The sequence below is a fragment of the Delphinus delphis genome, chromosome 14, assembly GCF_949987515.2.
Source record: "Delphinus delphis chromosome 14, mDelDel1.2, whole genome shotgun sequence".
Lineage (NCBI taxonomy): Eukaryota > Metazoa > Chordata > Mammalia > Artiodactyla > Delphinidae > Delphinus > Delphinus delphis.
In genome coordinates this window covers 68222277-68242661 of record NC_082696.1, presented here as the reverse complement: position 1 = coordinate 68242661, position 20385 = coordinate 68222277, and the positions used below count along the sequence as shown (strand labels likewise).

Genomic DNA, 20385 nt, shown 5'->3' with positions numbered 1-20385 from the left:
TTTCAATATTTTAATCAGTGTAAACTGCTTTTTGTTTTTATAAATAAAAGTTATTTCTCAAAATTTCTTAGGAAAGAAAAACAGTTGATTCATCAATATGTATTTTTATTTACGTTGAATACTTTTTATTATCCCTTCCAAACAGACACTCCTTGAATATGCAGAGAAATGGAAAACTTCAGAAGATCCTTTACCTTTATTGGAGGTATACACAGTGGCTATCCAAAGTTATGTTAAAGCCCGACCTTATCTTACCTCTGAATGTGAAAATGTAGCATTGGTTCTGGAACGCTTGGCATTGTGAGTAGACCTTTGAGTAAATAAAAAATTAGATTTAGCTTTTTTGTTTTTAACTCTGTATCTCAAATCTTATGATAGTTTAATTTTAAATAGATTAGTTATGGACAGTCTACTGATGATATTAGAATTATTCATCTTATTTTACTTCGAATTTTAGTAATTATTTGTATCCTTACCAACTTTTTGTTTTTTAGAAGCTGTGTTGACCTTTTACTGTGTCTGCCTGTTGAGTTATCTGATAAACAGTGGGAACAATTTCAGACACTGGTGCAGGTGAGAATATTTACCTACTAGATTTAATATAGGTATATTTTATGGCAATTTTCTTTATTCTTAATAAATTACTTGGTTAAACTTTAAATGATTTAAGTAATGACAAACATTAATTGCTGTTCTTATTAACATTAATGTCTTGCATATAGTCAGTGTTCATTAGATGTTTGCTAAATGAATATATACATTTCAGTAGATTGGTTGAATATTGCACTGTTCTTTAAGATCAGATAATTAGAACTTTGCCAGAGCAGTAAGGGAACACAAAAGAAAATGCCCTCATTTGTATTTAGAAACAGTTTAACTAATTGTTGAAAATTGCAATATGCTTTATAAGAATTTAACATATCTCATTTAATCCTTAAGAAAACTTTGTGGGGGTAGGTATATTTTTCCCATTTTAAAGGTGAGGAAACTGAGGCTCAACTCTAAAATATTTATCTGCCCAAACTTGTATAGCTAATATCAGAGTAGTTATTTGAACCAAGATTCTTTACTCCGTAGTCCATACTTTTTCTCCTATATCTGAAAATACATGCTTATCTCTGTTACTTAGGGCTGTTATTCTACTTATAAAAGTACTACATAGTTTAGCACTTAGTTGTTTTGCAGTATTTCAAGAATGTTAAATTTTGCTAAGCACTAGATTGTGCTGGATATTTTATAGCTTCAAGTAAAGTTTGATTAATTGGTTAGTTAAGAAGAATGTTCCTGCCAACTAGTCTCAAAAAGTTTAGTTGTCTCTCTCTTCCTGTAGCCAGAGTTCTTAAAATATCTTTTGGCCTTATGTTTTTCCATAGAAGAGATATTAAAAGAGGATTAGTCTCAAATTTTAGAAGCATGTGAAATAAACTATAGTTAGAGACATCAACTTTCCTATTTTAATATTAAATATTAAAATTACATCAAGTGCAAAATTCTTGAAGATAGGATTCATACCTTTATTCCAAAGGATTCAACATAGAGTTTTACACATAGTAGGTAGATACTTAATAACTGTTGAAAGTGTCTTGTCGTGTTTGTCACATTACAGCTAACTTTTTGATCATGCAATTTGTACTTCAGCATATCAGTAACTTTTGTCTCAGGGTTTTTTTCCCAGCAAGTGGTTATTTTTAGGTAAATGATTATCTCAGAACTTTTTTTGATTGTTTGGCACTCAGATACACTCTACCACAGAATTAATTATATAAATAGTTTATATACAAATATAATACTGAATTCCTCATATTAATTTTGTTTGTCAACATAAGGTAAGCCTTTTCAACTTCCTTTTTTGAAACAATAGCGCTACTTGATACTTTTTCTTATGGTTTAATGAGGAGGAAATAACTCTTTAAATCCCAGTATGGAGCTCTCAGCAGTTGCTCAAAGAAAATTTCTTAAAGCACTTGAACTTGTTCAGTGAGATTTTTATGGTTTTGAGGAATAAACTTTTTATACAAACACAGCGTGCAGCTTTAAGAGTTTCCATGACACTTTGCTTTCATTTCAGAGCTTCCTTGGGCTTATTTTATACCTGCTTAACAGCATTTGTTTTATTTTGCCTGTGTTTTAACTGTTTTTAAGCATCTCTTTACTCCACTAGAGGATAATACGCCCCATAAACGCAGGGACTAGTTGCTCTCTTCCTTGGTACTTTGCCCATAGAAATTCTCAATAAACATTTTCTGAATTGAGTTAAAACTATTGGTCTTTTGTGACCTGAAGAATATGCTAATTGCATGAACACTTGTAAACAACAAGTAAGCAAGGTTCAGTGTCAGCTTTAATAGGATATTGTAAGGCTATGTCATGAATAAATGAAAAATCATACATTTAGTTGTTTTCTTTTCATAAGTCCCTTTTATTGAAATATGTGTATACAAGTTGTGACTTAGACCTTGATGCAGATTTGTCATTTATTAATGATAGAAGTTTTTTTGGAAATTTTTTTACTAACACAGAGGATATAAAACGTGTAAGGTCTTTCATGCTGTGGATACTCTAATAGCTTCCTTGAGAAATAACTTTGCTCTCGGTTTAGATTTTGGGGAAAAAATAATATGAACTTATTTCTAGAAATACATTTTATTTATTTAAAATTTATAATTAATATAATTCTTGTCCTTGAGATTCATCTTTAAAAATCAGAAGTAAAGGATTCAGCACTTTGTAATGTGACATGAAAATTTTAAGATAAAAGTCTTATTTTTCAAAAGTTTAGTATTATATTTAAAGCCTGATAAGCTTGCTTTTGAAAATCTGTTGTAATTCTTTGGATGTTTATTTAATATTTATAGGTAGCTCATGAAAAGCTGATGGAGAATGGCAGCTGTGAATTGCATTTTTTAGCTACTCTAGCTCAAGAGACTGGGGTGTGGAAAAACCCGGTACTGTGCACTATTCTTTCCCAGGAACCATTGGATAAGGATAAAGGTAAATTTTCTAGAGAGCAGAGAGAAAAAAAAGAATCATTAGACTAGAAATAAGTACTTAAAATTGTTTTGATATAATTCATCTCAAGATATTCCAAGAAGGACCATTTAATTAAATTTTATATGAGGTGCTTGAGGCCCTTCACCTTTTTTTAATTGGGGGAAGATGTGTTTATAGGATTATATAATCTTAGAGTAACAGTTTTTTTCTCAACATTATTTGATCAGAGGAATTCCCTCTGTAACATCCTGACAGGTGGCAATCTAGCTTATATTTGATAACTAACTTATTTGACAGATGGAGAAGCAGAAACAGGGTAGTGAAATGATTTTCCTCAGAATAAGAAATTAATGCGGGAACTCTCAAATCTTCTGTCTCTGAGATTAGTACTCTTTCTCAAACAGCTTTTTTTCTCAGACTTACTTTATCCTGCTTTGTTATTATTGTATGAGCTTAGGCAACAAAGATCCCAGTCAAACTCAAACTGGCAGGTAGCCTATCAGAATTAGATGGCTAAATCACTAATATGTATAACACTTAATGTTCAGAATTCAAAAATTGTATGTGCTACGAAGAAGAGCACAATTATTGTCATTGGTACTTTTCTTGAGATTATTTAGGAAAGTGCCCAGATTCTACCCCAAGTTTTCCCAAGATATTTAACTAGAGAAGTAAATAAGCTTCTTCCATTGTTTATTGATGTTTTCTTATTAACTGATGGCAAACTCTAGGTATTTTGCTATGTGATAGCAATTTCTGAAGGCTCTGAGAAAGGAGTTCATTATTTGTTAACTCTTCTGGTACTTAGATATTTACCAAAAGGCTTCTCAGCTAATCTGGAAACTTCTCTTCAAGCTGGTTGTTCCTACCTGACTCCCCTCTTAACATTTCTCCCCATTTCTGGATAGTTTTAGCAGTGTTATCTGTTTCTTAGTTTTCACCAAAAGTTTATTTTTATTACCTCCCTTCCTTTGTGTATATCCACAGATTAGCTACATTGTTCTCAGACCCTCATTATTTAAAATAGGAAGAACAACAACAACATTTAAAAGTTGAGAATCTTGGAGTTGTTTTGCCTTTGTCATATTAGTTTTTTATTCGCAATATATTACCACCACCATGTTTTTATTCCTGTAACCAAATTATACTTTTTAGTCTTCTCAGCTTTGGAAATATTGGACATATGATATATTAATAATAATATCAGATTACATTGTATAGTTCCTTACAGTTTGAAATGTGCTTTTATGTGCCTGCTTTCATTTAGCCTTCACAATGATCCTGGGGAAAAAGTGGGATCTTTATTGTCCTTATTTTACAGGTGAGAAAATGGAGGCTCAGAAAGATTAGTTCTTTTCTACATCACATTGTCAGTGATGTGAGGCAGAGCCAGGAATTGAAGTGAGGTCCCCAGCTTCTCTCCTTTTTATATTATGCCATGTTGCACCCAGCCTAATAAAATAAAATTGCACCTAGCTTAAATAATTAAATCCTTTTTTCTGTTGTTGGTTTCTGAAGACTGTCTTTGCCAAACTCACACATTATGCTAACGCAGGAAAATGGAACCTTTACCTTAGCAGAGATTTAAAATTTACCTTAAAAGAATATGTGCTCAGTTTCCTTATTTGTTTAAATGTGCCTAACATTGTTTCTGTTAACAAATGTCTTTGCCTATCTCTGTGCTGCTTTATTCCATGGTCTTCACATGGCATAGCTACTGGAATAATTTGGACTGTGCAGGCAAAAGGAGTTTCTACAATAACAGATGGATTGTAGGTAGCCAGATTTCATTACAACTCGTGAAGCAACCAGAGAGATGTTACATGACTGAGAGACTCTGCAGCCGTAATCTTTACTTGGTTCTCCATTATTTAGAATACTTCTTTGGTGGGAGTTATTCTGTGGGTAATCACATAGACTAGAAGTGTATGTTTATTTCCTCCTTTGAAAAACTTGAAGGAATTAACATTTTACACATACATACTAATTTATTTATATTTTCAAATTGGATGCTTCTACAGCATGTGGAACTTTTAGCTTTTTATATGATATATCCAGCCCCTTGGTTTAACCTACACTAGCCTATAGCAAGTTTGATGAGAAGAGCTAGAGCTCAGACAGTAATCAGAACACCATAATAAGCTGTGCTCGTTAGTTTGTTTATAGCAAAGCCTTTGAAGGTTTGATGTACTATTTGAACAGTAGATGATCTACTTAATCTTGTTTTAAATAATTAATTTTTATTGACTAATTTTAGAACTACTAAAGCCCAGATAAACCAAGAAATGCTCTTTGATTTAGGGACTGAGGGTGTGTGGGACTAAATTAAAAATGCTGGTTTCACCTTAAGGTTTTAGTATCCTAGATTAAGATAACTCTAATAACTAAATCAGCATAATTCAAGTAGATGTCCATTGAATATCACAGGATCTTTAGGCTTACATACTACTTTTGCTTTTCTTTAGTTATCATCTCAGAATTGGAAAGGCACTGAATGCCCATTTATTTTTTACCCAATTTTAACTCCCTTCTAAAACATCACTGATAAATAAATGGGCCTTTGCTTGAAGACTTCTAGAGAATGGTAACTGTGTAATTCAGTCCATTCATAGCCTGCTATTAGATAATCTTCATTGTGTAAATTGTGAAAAACTACATTCTTAGAGTTGCCATCCTTTGGATCTAGTGCTACCCCTAAAGCCATACCTAACAAAGTACAAATCCCTCTTTCGTGCCATAGCAATTGAGATGCTTAAGGATCGTCATCATGTCCACACTTAGTCTTCTTTTATTCTAAAGACTAAAAGCCGTCCTGGTGTGGCATTATTTTAAATCTACAGTCATGATTCCTGACCTTTTAGTGCATTTTGTTTGTTGTTCTTATTCATGTGTAATTCTCAAAACTTATGTGTACCCCAAATGCTATCTGGCAGGCTCTGAAGTCATTGGTACTCTCATCCCCTTCATCTTAGTGTTACTTAAGATGACATTACCTTTTTGGGTGGCCTTACTCTCACAACTCAGCGAGGTTACTAAAATCACAAAAATTAAGAAAAAAGAAAACTACTCTTAAATTATTTACATTTTTATATGTTGTGTTTTGGCACATAAAGTAGTCTTTTTTTTTCTTTTTAATTTCACTGTGTTAGATCCATTCTGCCTCTGCAACTTGTCAGTATCATTTAAAATCTTGATTTTGTTAATTCAAGATTTTTGTCCTTCCCTGTTTAAGCAGATCTTATTAGGATACACTCTGTTGGCATCCACGTTCTTTTTTTTTTTTTTTAATTTATTTATTTTTATTTTTGGCTGCGTTGTCTCTTCGTTGCGGTGCACGGGCTTCTCGTTGCAGTGGCTTCTCTCATTGTGGAGCTCGGGCTTCAGTAGTTGTGGCACGTGGGCTCTAGAGTGCAGGCTCAGTAGTTGTGATTCACGGGCTTAGTTGCTCCATGGCATGTGGGATCTTCCTGGGCCAGGGCTCAAACCTGTGTCCCCTGCATTGGTGGGTGGATTCTTAACAACTGTGCCACCAGGGAAGCCCGGCATCCAGGTTCTCGATAATAACCATTAAAAAGGTCATATCCAAAAACCTACCCTATGGGATACTTATAGAAATCTTCTTGCTTGCCCTTCAGTCTTTTAGCCAATGCCGTTTGATTATGGTTGTTTCATCAAATTCACCTATTTCCTTATGTCTGGTCCATGGCTCTCCTTTTTGTCTATCAGGATTTGATGAAAGACCACAAGAGGTACTTGGCTAGAGTTGTATTAAGTAAGATTGTTTAATATTGAGGTTAGTCTGATCTAATTAATTTTTAAATGAACTTTTTATTTCAGAATAGTTTTAGATTTACAGAAAAATTGTGAAGAGTTTCCAAATAATCCACAACCATTTTTCCCAACTGTTAATATCTTACATTAGCATGATACATTTGTTACAATTAATAAATCAATATCGATACTTTGTTACTGAGTAAAGTCCATACCTTATTCACATTTCCTTAGTTTTTACCTAATGTCCTTCTGTTCCAGGATCCCACCCAAGATACCATATTACATTTAGTTGTCATATCTCCTTAGGCCCCTCTTGGCTGTGACAGTTTTTCAGACTTCCCTTGTTTTTGATGACCTTAGCAGTTTTGAGGAGTACTGGTCAGGTATTTTGTATCCCCTCAGTTTGGATTTGTCCGATGTTGCTCTCATGATTAGACCTGGGCTTATGGGTCTGGGGGAGAAAGATCACAGAGGTACAGTGCCATTGTCATCACATCATACCAAAGGTACATATAATCAATATGATTTCTCACTGTTGGTGTTAACCTTGGTCACCTGGCTGAGGCAGTGTGTTTGTCAGGTTTCTCCACTGTGGAATTACTTTTTCCCCCCCCTTTCCATGCTGTACTCTTGGAAAAGAAGTTACCTTGTACAGCCCACACTTAAGAGGTGGAGAGTTAAGCTCCACCTCCTCGAGGAGGCAGTATCTACACAGATTATTTGGAGTTCTCCACAGGAGATTTGTCTTTTCTTCCTTATCTATCTGTTTAGTCAATATGGACTCATGAATTTTTTTTTATACTTTGGTGATAATCCAGTACTACTTTATTTTGTTGCTCAAATAGTTCAGCTTTGGCTCCCAAGAACTCTTTGAGTTAACTTCTGTGTCCCTTTGACATACCCCATCATTGTGAGTTATGTTTTTTATTTGAATACTTCCTTGTTTTCTGGCACTACAAGATGCTCCAGGCTTATTGTGCATATTTCCTGCCCTAATCCTAGAATCAGCTATTTCTCCAAGGAACCCTAGTTCCCTTTATTGGAGAATAGTATTGATATTAGAAACGAAGACCTGGTAATTGGGTCTGCTCATTGCTACTGAGGTGTCATTGCCTCTAGGACCTCTCAACAGACAAAGTAAGAAAATATATGTAAGTATAACTAATCTGTGTATGTACACATATCTATAAATGTTTCTGTATGTAACCAGCTGTATCTATATTAAACTAAATGTGAGAGTTTATACTGGTGTCTCCAACTCTAATCTATATCACATGGATTATTCTAGCCTTCTCGCTTACCTGTAATCTCTCAGTTCAATAGAATGTCATATAATTGGAATCATACAGTATGTAGCCTTTTCAGAATTACTTCTCTTACCATTGGCCGGCCATCCATATACTTAATCAATTCTAGTATACATGTATAGTGGTTTCAGAATTGATAACCTCTACCCCTGTGGGTACAGTTCCTCTTTCGATTCTTGCTGACTCCACTCATCCAAAGTTAGGTGAGCACCCCATTTTCCCACCTCTTTCAGTGAAGTTCTTTCATTACATTTGTAAGACAGATTCTTTTGCCATATTCTATGTTCTATCCTGGACTTCCCAACCGTCTAGATATTTTTTTTAATTTGCATACCTTGAGTCCTTCTTCATGCTGTAAAGTTCTGTGGGTTTTGACCAATGCATAGTATCATGTATTCACCATTACAGTATCATACAGAATAGTTTCACTGCCCTAAAAAAAATTAACTGTGCTTCACTGATTCAACCCTCTCCAGAACACCTGACAACTACTGATCCACTTACTATCTCTATAGTATTGCCTTTTCGAGATTGTCGTATAATTATAGACTTTTCAGTCTAGCTTCTTTCACTTAGCAGTATACATGTAACATTCATCTATGTCTTTGTGTGGCTTAATAGGTCATTCCTTTTTATTGCTGAATAGTATTCCATTGTGTGAATGTACTGTAGTTTGTTTATCCATTCACCTATTGAAGGACATCTTGTTTGCTGCCAGTTTGGGGCATTTATGAATAAAACTGCTATAAACATTGGCATGCAAGTTCTTGTGTGAACATAAATTTTCATATCAGTTGGGTAAATACCTAGGAGTAAGATTGCTAGGTCATATGGTAAGACTATGTTTTGCTTTGTAAGAAACTTCCAAACTGTACTATTCTGCATGTTGCTCTACATTCTCACTGGCAATTGGTGTTGTCTATTTTGGGAATTTTAGCCATTTTAAATGGGTGTGTAGTGATATCCCATTGTTGTTTTAATTTGTGTTTCTGTACTGACAAGTGATACTGCACATCTTTTCACATGAATATTTGCCATCTATATATCTTCTTGGGAGAGGCATCCATTTATATCTTCTGCCTACTTTTTAATTGTGTTGTATTTTCTTTTTAATTTTTATTGGAGTATAGTTGATTTACAATGTTGTGTTAGTTTCTGCTGTACAGCAAAGTGAATCAGTTATACATATACATATATCCACTCTTTTTTAGATTCTTTTCCCATATAGGTCATTACAGAGTATTGAATACAGTTCCCTGTGCTATACAGTAGGTTCTTATTAGTTATCTATTTTATATATAGTAGTGTGTACATGTCAATCCCAATCTCCCAATTTATCCCTGCTCTCCCTTTCCCCCTTGGTAACCATAAGTTTGTTTTCTACATCTGTCACTCTGTTTCTGTTTTGTAAATAGGTTCATTTATACCATTTTTTTAGATTCCACATGTAAGTGTATCCATTCGATATTTGTCTTTCTCTGACTTACTTCACTCAGTATGATAATCTCTAGGTCCATCCATTGTTTTCTTTTTGTTGAGTCACAGTTCTTTGTTATATTTTGATACAAGTCCTTTAGCAGGTAGTTGTTTTGCAGATATAGTCGGTTTACTCTGTGTCTTGTCCTTTTTCTTTACAGTGCCTTTCAGAGAGCAGAAGTTTTAAATTTTAATGAAGTCCAACTTATCATTTTTTTCTTTCATGGATTGTGCTTTTGGTGTTTTATCTAAAAATAATTACCAAACCCAAGGTCATATAGATTTTTCTCCTGTTTTCTCCTAGAAGTTTTATAGTTTTGCATTTTATATTTGGGTCTGTGATACATTTTGAATTAACTTTTATAAAAGTGTAACCTAATTTATGTTTGATGAATCTGTCTTTGCTTGTAACAATCATGCTTTTTTTCCTGACCACTCACAAGCCATGTTTTTTTTTTTTTTTTTTTTTTTTGTGGTACGCGGGCCTCTCACTGTTGTGGCCTCTCCCGTTGCGGAGCACAGGCTCCGGACGTGCAGGCTCAGCGGCCATGGCTCACGGGCCCAGCCGCTCTGCGGCATGTGGGATCTTCCTGGACCGCGGCATGAACCCGTGTCCCCTGCATCGGCAGGCAGACTCTCAACCACTGTGCCACCAGGGAGGCCCACAAGCCATGTTTTTAATATATTAATTTTGAGACTCTTAGGAATATATCTATTCCTCTAGTCTACAGTTTGCAAAATGTACCTTAAGCCCCATTTTGAAAATTACATCTTCCCATCTATTTCCATTTTCTCCATTGTTTGTTCTACCTTTTCAATTTAAAGCTTATTATCAGAAGCACCATAAGAATAAAGGAATCCTCTTTTTCTTCGTCATCATAAATAATACATAATCAAACCCAAGGAGCAGGTCCTTCTGAAGAAGTTACCCATCTCCACCACTTTGATTACATTCAGCTTTTTTGGTGAGCTAGGGGTCATCTTGAGTTTTAGCTTTAATAACAGTCCTTGGTCCTGAGCCTGCTGCTTTTCCTTCTTTTGTATATGTCATTATTGTAAAATCTAAACTCTGAAAGAGCTCCCTATTAACAGTCACACTGAATTCCTTCAGCCCTTTCCCTTCCACTTCTATTTTGGAATAATTTGCAATGGCATAAATTGTATTTTTATTAGCTTGCCTGTTCTTTCTTGAATCCTAAACCCTATGGTTCTCTCTCTTTTTTTTGAACCCCTTGGTTTTCAAAGGAAATTTCTAAAGCTTCAGCTTTTCCACAGTACTTATAAATCCTCCAGAGCTTTGTGAGAAAATAAGTCTTTTTTTCAGTAATAAACTTTGCCTTTTAAAATGAGCAGGGAAAAAGTGCTGCTAGGTTTACCCGATATTAACATATGTAAAATGTAATTATATTTTAAAGGGAGAGGAGATGGGAGGAGAGAACAAATGGTAACTAATAATTTCCAGGTAAATAGTGTGAGGCCAGATCTGATTACATGCAGCTGAATTTGTTTTCTAATAGTAAATCTCCAGTTCTTTTGCTCATTGATACTTTTCCTATATTTTTCATGTGTGTGTTTATATCTTTACCTGTCTATGTAGAGAATACCAAAAGGGGTGATTCTGAGACCTAGACTTATATCTGTTGACGGTTTTTTTGTGTGTGTTAGGACATTTCTTATAGAAAGTCACTAAAAAGAACACCTTATAGACTATATACATTTAGTACTCTTAGAAATACAGTTTTCTTAACTTGTTTCTATTTGGTTGTCTTTTTTGGGTTTTTTTTGCTTTGTCTCTCCCTTTTGCTCTTAACTGACCTTGTTATAAAAAATAGATCAGTGGAGCATTTTAGATTTTATTTTTAAAAATCACTGCTAAATTAGATTGCCTTGTGTTTAGGTTTTACTTGTGTATAACCCTTAGATCATTGAGGATCAGTGACTCTGGATAGAATTAAGCTGATAAAACTTAACTGCAGTAAAATTGTGAAAGTGTTCAATCTCCCATTTCAGGCTGATGCTTTAGTTTGCATTTTGTTAACCTTAATAATATTCTACTATTACATAATGAGATATAATATGGTGACCACCAAGATTTTATTTTTACTAAAAATGATTTTAAAACATACACTCATTGGCTTTTCTAAACATCCTAGAAAAATTCATTATTTCTGTTGTGATGAATATATTTCATAATGATGTTACGTGGATAAAGTTGTCAGAATTTAATTAACTATAATAGTAATAATTAAATCTTATTTCACACAAATTTTAGGGTTACGTATTTACTAGGTTCATCTATATCATGGAACATTTTTTTAATATTTAAAAATTCTGATTTATATCAGTCATGTCAAAGAATCAGTTATGATCATAACTTAATGACTTAATGACAAAGCAAGCAACATGATTTAAGAAATTCTGAAATCTTCAAGTGAAAATTTTGTTTATTGTATATGTAGCTTGTTCTTCCAGGAAAAGGTGAGAGGTCAGGTGAAGATTAAGACTATCCCTAACTGGTAATTTGAACACTGAAATATAGTTACCTTAGAGCAGTGGTTCTTAATCCTGGCAGTGCTTAAATCGCCTGGAGAGTTTTTTAGACATACCAGTGCTGGAGGCCTACCACAGACCAATTAAATTAGAGTCTCTGGGTTTGAGCCCCAGGCATTAGTACTTTTTAGAAGTCAAGATAATTGTACAGCCAGGGTTAAGAATCACTGATGTAGAGCTTAAAGTGTTAAGTTTTTATTAAATTTCTGAATTTGGATTTTTTTGTCTAACAATGCTGAATTGATTTTTAATGCATTTTTTTCTTGTGGGAAAAAAACAACATAAAATGTACCATTTAATCATTTCGAAGTGTACAGTTCAGTAGTGTTAAGTATGTTCATAATGTTTTGAAACAGATTTCCAAAACTTTTTCATCTTGCAAAATTAAGCCCTGTTTTAAACAACAACTCCCCCCTTTCCCCATCCTTCACTTCCAGCCCCTGGTTAATCAACATTCTACTTTTTGTTTCTGTGACTTTGACTACTTTAGATACGTCATATAAGTGGAATCATACTGTATTTACCTTTTTATGAGTGGCTTATTTCACTTAGCATAATGTCCTCGAGATTCAACTGTGTTGTAGCATGTGTCAGGATTTCCTTCTTTTTTAAAGGTGAATAATACTGCATCATATGTATATACCACATTTGTTTATCCATTTATCTATTGATGGACATTGGATTGCTTCTGCCTCTTGGCCCTTGTGAGTAGTGCTGCTATGAACATGGGAGTGCAGATATCTCTCTGAGACCCTCCTTTCAGTTCTTTTGTGTACATAACCATAAGTGGGATAGCTGGACCACATGGTAGTTCTATTTCTAATTTTCTGAGGAACTTATAGACCGTTTCCCTTAGAGGTTGCATCATTTTATAGTCCTGTCAATAGTGCACAAAGGTTCTAATTCCTCCACATCCTCACCAACACTTATTTTCTGTTGTTTTGTTTTGTTTTGTTTTTGATAATAGACATTCTTTTGGCTGTGAAGTGATACCTCATTGTAGCTTTGGTTTGTATTTCTCTGGTGATTAGTGACGTTGAGCATTTTTTCATATGCTTGTTGGCCATTTGTATATCATCTTCAGAGAAATGTCTGTTCAGATCCTTTGCCCATTTTCAATTGGATTATTTGGTTTTTGTTGTTGAGTTGTAGGAGTTCTTTATATATTCTGGACATTAACCCCTTATCAGATATGATTTGCATATATTTTCTCCCATTCTGTAGATTGCCTTTTCACTCTGTTGCTTCTGTCCTTTGATATGTAAAAGTTAACTTTGATGTAGTCTCATTTGTTTTTGTTGTTGTTGTTGTTTATACCTTCTTATCACATCCAATAAGTCATTGTCAAATCCAGTATCTTGATGCTTTTCCCTATTGTTTTCTTCTAGGAATTTTATAGTTTTGGGTCTTACATTTAGGTCTTTAATTCATTTCAGGTTTTTTTTGTTTTTTAATTTTATTACTTTTTTGGCCACACCTTGTGGCATGTGGGATCTTAGTTCCCCAACCAGGGATCGAACTTGCACCCCCTGCAGTGGAAGCATGGAGTCTTAACCACTGGACCACCAGGGAAGGCCAGGTTTGTTTTTTTATATGGTGTAAGATAAGGGTCCAGCTTCATTCTCCTGCATGTGGATATCCAGTTTTCCCAACACCATTTGTTGAAAAGACTATCATTTTCCTATTGAGTGGTCTTGGCAACTCGTTGAAGATTATTTGACCATATGGTGAGGGTTTATTTCTGAGTTTTTTCTATTCTGTTGCATCACCTACATGCCTATCTATGTGCCAGTTTTGATTAGCTTTGTAGTATATTTGAAGTGAGGAAGTGTGAGACCTCCAACTTTGTTCTTTTTCAAAATTGTTTTGGCTGTTTGGGGTCCCTTAAGATTCCATATGAATTTTAGGATAACTTTTTCTATCTCTACAAAATAGCCATTGCAGTTTTGTTGGGATTACACAGAATCTGTAGATTGCTTTGGGTAGTTGGACATCTTAACAGTATTACGTCTTCCAGTCCATGAATATGGGGATCTTTCCATTTACTTGTGTCTTCTTTAATTTCTTTCAGCAATGTTTTGTAGGTTTTAGTGTACGAGTCTTTCACTCTCTTGGTTAGGTGTATTCCTAAGTACTTTATTCTTTTTGTTGCTATTATAAAGGGAATTGTTTTCTGAATTTCCTTTTCAGATTGTTCATTGTTAGTGAATAGAAATGCAACTTATTTTTGTGTTTTGATTTTTATATCCTACAACTTTGCTAAATTCGTTTATTAGTTCTAATAGTTTTTTGGTTTCTGGGTAGAATCTTTAGGGTTTTCTACCTATAAGATTTTGCCATCTGCAATCAGATGATTTTATTTCTTCCTTTCCAGTTTGGATGCCTTTTATTTCTTGCCTAATCGATCTTGCTGAATAAATTTTAAGAGAAAATATAAATTGTAATTTTAAAAAGGAATAGATGATGCAGATTCATGTAGGCCATGATGGTAATTTTGGAATTTACCCTTTGAAGTCAAAGGGACACCACTTGGGGGTTTTAACTAGAAGACAGTCCAGCGTGTGCTTTAGGAAAAAGAAAAGGCGCCCTGCGTCCTAGTGGAGATGTGATGGAAAGAGTAAGAGTGGCTGCAGAAGACTAGTAGAGTGCAACAAAGTGGTCTGATAGATAAATGATTTGGGCTGGGAGGTGGGGGTGAGTAAGTGGTTGGCGTAGGGATTGAGAAAAATGAATAGAATTGAGTACTTAGGAGTTAGAAGTGACAGGATTATATGGTGGATTGTAGGTTAGGATGAGGAGGAGGCAGAAGAGAAGAACTTTAATGCCAACTCTTAGTTCTGGGCTGAGGTACCACATACTGTGGTGTAGAGATGTTTGTATGCAGAGTTTGAGATGCTTGTGAAACAGCTGCCCAGAGATACTGCAAGGGGAATTGTGAGCAAATCTAAGTGTGGAGATATACACCCAGTAAACAGGTTGACTCCACTTTGTGGGGGAATCCAGGACCTAGTCCTAAGTTTTGGTGCATGGTACATGATCAGTTAATATTTGAGTAAAGATTTATCGCAAATATTCAACTTATATATTGTAATATATTTAAAATTATCTTCCATGTTTTTCTTTTTCACTATTATGTAAGTAGCATTTTATGGGAAGAAGGCCATTATTACTTTTTTAATTGAACTGGCTGAATATCATTCATTTACATTGCCATTTTATGTCATCCAGCTCTCAATAGGCTTGAATGTAGTAAACCTGCATTTTTCCCCAAGTACATAAATACAGACAAAATAGATAAAAAGGCTACACAAGTAAAATTCAAGGTATTTTTTCATTTTCTGGGATGGGGATGGGTAAAGCAGGGTAGGGAGTGAAATTTGATGTGACTAGGTAGTCAAGGATAAAGATAACAAAACTTTTTTCATAAGTCTGGTAGTCTTTGATGTGCTGTTATAACTCTGTAAGGAAAACATGTCCTGGAGTAGAGAGAAATAGAGAAAGATACAGAGGAATTGGGACAAGGAAAGCGTAAAAGAAAAATGGAGAAAAGTGAGGGGAGTGAGTTTCCCTCCCCTGAGGGGGAAGTTCTGAATTGAGTATTGTTGAATGTAATCTAATTTTGATCTGTTTGAAACATGAGCTTCAGGATACATTATTATTTTCCTTTAAAAGCTAATGCTACTTCACAGCTCTTTACTGCTATGTAGTGCTGTTCTGATAACTAGTAGACACACTAGTTAAATAAGAATTTTTATTTTTTTCTCATCACACCACTGTGTTAAGGTGGAAGTTGCAAGACCCCATTATTCTGGTCCTGGTTCTGTCATTAACTGGCTTTATGACCCTAGAAAGTCACTTGCCTTCTGTGAGCCTCAGTTTACTCATCTGCCAAATGATGGAGCTGGACAAAATGATCTATAAAGTTCCTTCTGCTCTAATATTCTGTATTTCTTTGAAATCAATTTTGCCCTAAGTGTGGCAAAGGTTTCCCATTGTTTAAAAACACACACACACACACAAGTATGTTTTGGAATGTATAATAATAGCATATATTCTGCTATACTTGTTAGTACAGAAATTATTTTGTGTAATTGTCGTTCTAACTATACATGCTGCTCTTTGAGATTTTAGGGACTATTTGAAATTCCTTCTATTAAGATTGTCATTAGTGTTGTTAAAAAACTTGCCACCTTTAAATAATGTCTTTGCCATGATCTTCAGAGTTTGTTGATTATGAATTTTTGTGGGAGTATTTGAAATAATTCCCAGACTTTTTATTGCTAGTTTCCTGGAAACTCAAGCTGTATTTTAAAGTCTGTGACTTATAGCTGGAATAACTTTATTTTAACTCTCTTTCCTTAAATTTGTCGTTGAAAATCTTTACAGATTTTACTTTGGCCATTGAACTAAACTGTGAAAAGATATTTGCCATATAACTGTCTTAACCAGGATCGTGTCATATTAAAAAAAGAAAAGTAATGCCCTGTATATGTCAGACATATCATCAGAGGCACCAGAGGGTTATGCAGATAGTGTTATTTATCTGTGTTCAGTCTTTATACTTTTTGGTTTAGTTTAATATGTAAAGAATAGAGAGTAGCAGATACAAAGGTCTAGACTTCAAGAAAAGGATGAAATTTGTGATCCTATGTTAAATTGCTTACATGCTCATGGTTTTAATACTGAGGAGCCATAATCATACTGTTTTATAGAAGAGTATTTTCATAGTGGAGTACAGTTAGATCTAAAAAAATAAAGGTACTAGAGGGTAGGAAAGGATATTTAAAGAAGAGAAAAACATCTCTTATTTTCCATCTTCTAACCCAAAACTTACTCACTAGACATGTCTTCCAGTCTGTTCACAAGTGAGAAATTGTGTATTTTATAGTGTTTATAGAGCATTTAAAATTTTATTACTGAAAGCCTTCCAAAGGTTTCCAGCTAGCCATCACCAACTAAATTTTTAAACACGATTTTCATCCTGGTAAAGAAAACTTAGGGAAAAGTTTAAATTTGCATTTGTTAAAATTTAAAATCTCCTTCACCAAAAAAAAAAAAAAAGTTAAATTTTTATTTGTAGTTGATCAAACAAGCACTAGGAAATTTAAGATTTCAACAGAACAGAAATTTATTATGCATTAGTGGGTCTTAAGCAAGTGTTGAGGTTTGTTGATTGGTATTTTAAAAACCCACAGAACTTTCAGCAGACTACCCCCACCCCCTTATTTATTTTTCCATAGATATTTAAATTTGTTCTACGACACTCATTAAGGCAAGGTAGACTTCACCTTTGTAAAATGAAAAATACATTAACAGTATTGAACACAATATTAGCTGAATTTCATCTTCTTGAATATCCAAACATCCTTTTGTGGTTTCCCATGTAAGTGTGTAATGTCCTAACTGCAAATTTCTAGAAATGCTAACGCCTGGTATTCAAGAATAAAGGCTGTGGGGAAAAGAATTTAGTATTATTTTAAAAACAATGAGTTTCAGAATTCAATGTAAAATTATTTTTATAATCAGGAATTTAACTCACCTCATTGTAAATGGTACTTTCAGGGGCAGAAATATTTAATGCAGCTCTAAAAAGTTAGCAGCATAACTCCTTCTGCTTATAAGGTCGAGTATTTTGTGATAGCCTGAGAGTAATAGGAAACTGCAACAACAACAAAAAAGAGTTCGTTTCCGTGCTTTAAAAAAATATTCCTTGTAAGTATTTGTATTGCAAATGAACTATTACCAAATGTTAATAATCTATTATGTCTTGTTTTTTAAAGTGAATGAATTTTTAGCTTTTGAGGGTCCCATCTTGTTGGATATGAGAATTAAACATCTAATCAAAACAGATCAGTTAAGTCAAGCAACTGCTCTAGCAAAGCTGTGTTCTGACCATCCAGAGATTGGTACAAAAGGTAGTTTTAAGCAAACTTACCTTGTCTGTCTTTGTACATCATCACCAAATGAAAAGTTAATCGAAGAGGTGAGTATGTTTTCTTTTGTTAGTAATTATTTTTTAAAGTGAAGAAAATAGTTTTTAATTAGATTAGAATGTCTTTGACTTCCATTTCTCTTAGTGAAGAGCCATTGTTGTCAGTCTTAGATCTGGGGTGTGCTCTTAGATAGTGATTCTAAGCAGCTTTCAGAGTTATACGTAAACATTTCACCTGGCTTCTATTTTAAATAATTTGGCTCTTTTAACTGCTTTGGCTAAATTATGGGAAAGATGGCGGTAGCTTAATTTAGTTAGGATGTTTGTATTAGTTAGTGTTTGGGCCTTAATTTCAGTTTTACCTGACTTCAAGATACTTGCAGATTTTTTTCTAACTGGCTAATTTAAGTAACTTAAAAAATTTATATGACTTCCTGCTAGGAATACTTTCTCTCTCTCTCTTTCTCTCTTTCTCCCTATATATCTTCCTCTCTTTATCTGTCTATATATGTAAATATTTTATTTGCATATTTAATGTAAAACTTTTTCTTTGTAAGACAGGTGATTCTGTTTTGTTTTTTTTTACTTCTAGTTGGCATAAAGCATAGTATTCATGTATTTGTGTATTTTATACTACAGAATTCAAAAAGTAGAATCATGATCCAAATGGGAATTTTGCAATTGGAGGACTCATAATTCCAAAATGAAGTTGGAGACAGGGTAGGAGAATTGAAAGTTGATCAAAAAGCAGGGAATATGTATATAAAGAGTATAGATAAAACTATAATACATTGGACAGTGTTGTGTGAACATTTAATGTATATGTGTCTTATATCTCTAATATACATATCTTTCGACTCCAGAGTGATAGAGAATGGAGAACAAAGGGATTGTGGGACAGATTTTAGGATATACAAAGAGAGAAGCTGAGATAAACAACAGAGAAGACAGTTAACAGAGCATGCATGATCCCCTGAGTAGTCAGAGAGAGATTGTAATCAGAGTCCAGAAGAAGGATAACCTCGGACAGAAAGCTAAATGCCCACATGAGGTTAGAGGCTGTAATTATAATGGTGATTGACTTTTCTTGAGAATAGAAAATAAAGAGGAAGATGATAGCCTTGGACTGAGATTAGAAATAAGCCTGTTGTGTATGTTGAGGATAATGAGGATACTGGGAGAGTGATGCCAGGTAATTTCTAGGCCGGGTGGAGTAGAGCCAAGGGCTCTAGCTTAGTTAGGGGAGATATCATTAGTTTAGACCTTAGCTGTTATTTTCTTCAATAATTTCTCTTTTGTCTCAGGTAATGGCTTTTTAATCGCTGTATAACAGGAGCTAAATAGAAGATAGAAAATTTCTTATTAGTTCAGGATAACTTTGTAGACAAGTTCATTGGCAGCTGTATCAAGTTTCTTGGGATAACAGCCTTTGAAATGTGTGTAACATTGTTTTTTAGTCTTTAAATAAATTAGTTATTGTGATGCTGCATTTTAGATATTTTTCAGCTCCACTAAAGTTTTCATTATCAGTTCAGTCCCAGCCCTTAAGTCAATCTGTCCATCCGTCCATCCTTCCTTCGGCAAATTTTATTAAGTAAGAGATGTGTGCTGTCTAAACACTGAGGGAATTTAAAAGTAAGGCATAGGTCCTACCCTAAAGAAGCATAACTTCTAGTAGGAATCTATCTAAAGACAGGGTGGTTAGGTTAACTTTGAAAGTCCTGTTTGAAGTTGAAGACTATGAATTTGTAATCTCCAGGAAAAATCTCTATTTCTAGCTGTCTTGAATAATCAAAAAATCTTGCAATACTGAACTTAAATTCCCTTTTGGTCTAATTATCCAGAATTAAGTACCAGCAGCCCAGCCTACTCTGGGAGAGCCTCAGAAAAATTCTCTCTGAAGACCCTGGGTATCTCTGATGTCATATGAAATTATTTTTTCCTTCTCTTGTTAAGCAGGTGGAATTAAGATATTTCATGTTCTTTAAGCAGAGTTCGCTCAAGTCTCTTTCCCACCCCAGGAATAAAACTAGATCACATAGTGTAGAACGGGATGGGATATGTGTAAGTCTACACATTCCTTGTTAAAAATCCCTTTTTGCTTAGAGATTGTTTGATTACTCTTTTATGTTTCTATTACAAACATATAGAAACTGGTTCTTCATTGTTCCAAGTGGAGTAAGTTATTATTTCTGCCCCAAGGAAAGGTAATCACTTTGGAACAATTGCCCAGACATTGCCCCCTTCAGAAGAGGTATGCTACATGACCCGCTTCAAACATTCACTTTACCTGTCTGGTTCTTGTAAACATTTGAGGTCTTTACCCATTCCTTAGAGTAGGCAGGAATAGATATT

General features: G+C 34.3%; 1 protein-coding gene across 1 annotated transcript in view; it reads left to right on the top strand.

Moving 5' to 3' along the window:
• Positions 1 to 20385, top strand: part of ZNF292 (zinc finger protein 292) — an 87617-nt gene that overhangs the window by 44263 nt on the left and 22969 nt on the right. Inside the window, exons 2-5 of the mRNA XM_060030252.1 lie at positions 146 to 300; positions 495 to 573; positions 2856 to 2991; positions 17879 to 18081. Coding sequence (XP_059886235.1) covers positions 146 to 300; positions 495 to 573; positions 2856 to 2991; positions 17879 to 18081 — 573 coding nt within the window. The remainder of the gene's footprint in view (positions 1 to 145; positions 301 to 494; positions 574 to 2855; positions 2992 to 17878; positions 18082 to 20385) is intronic.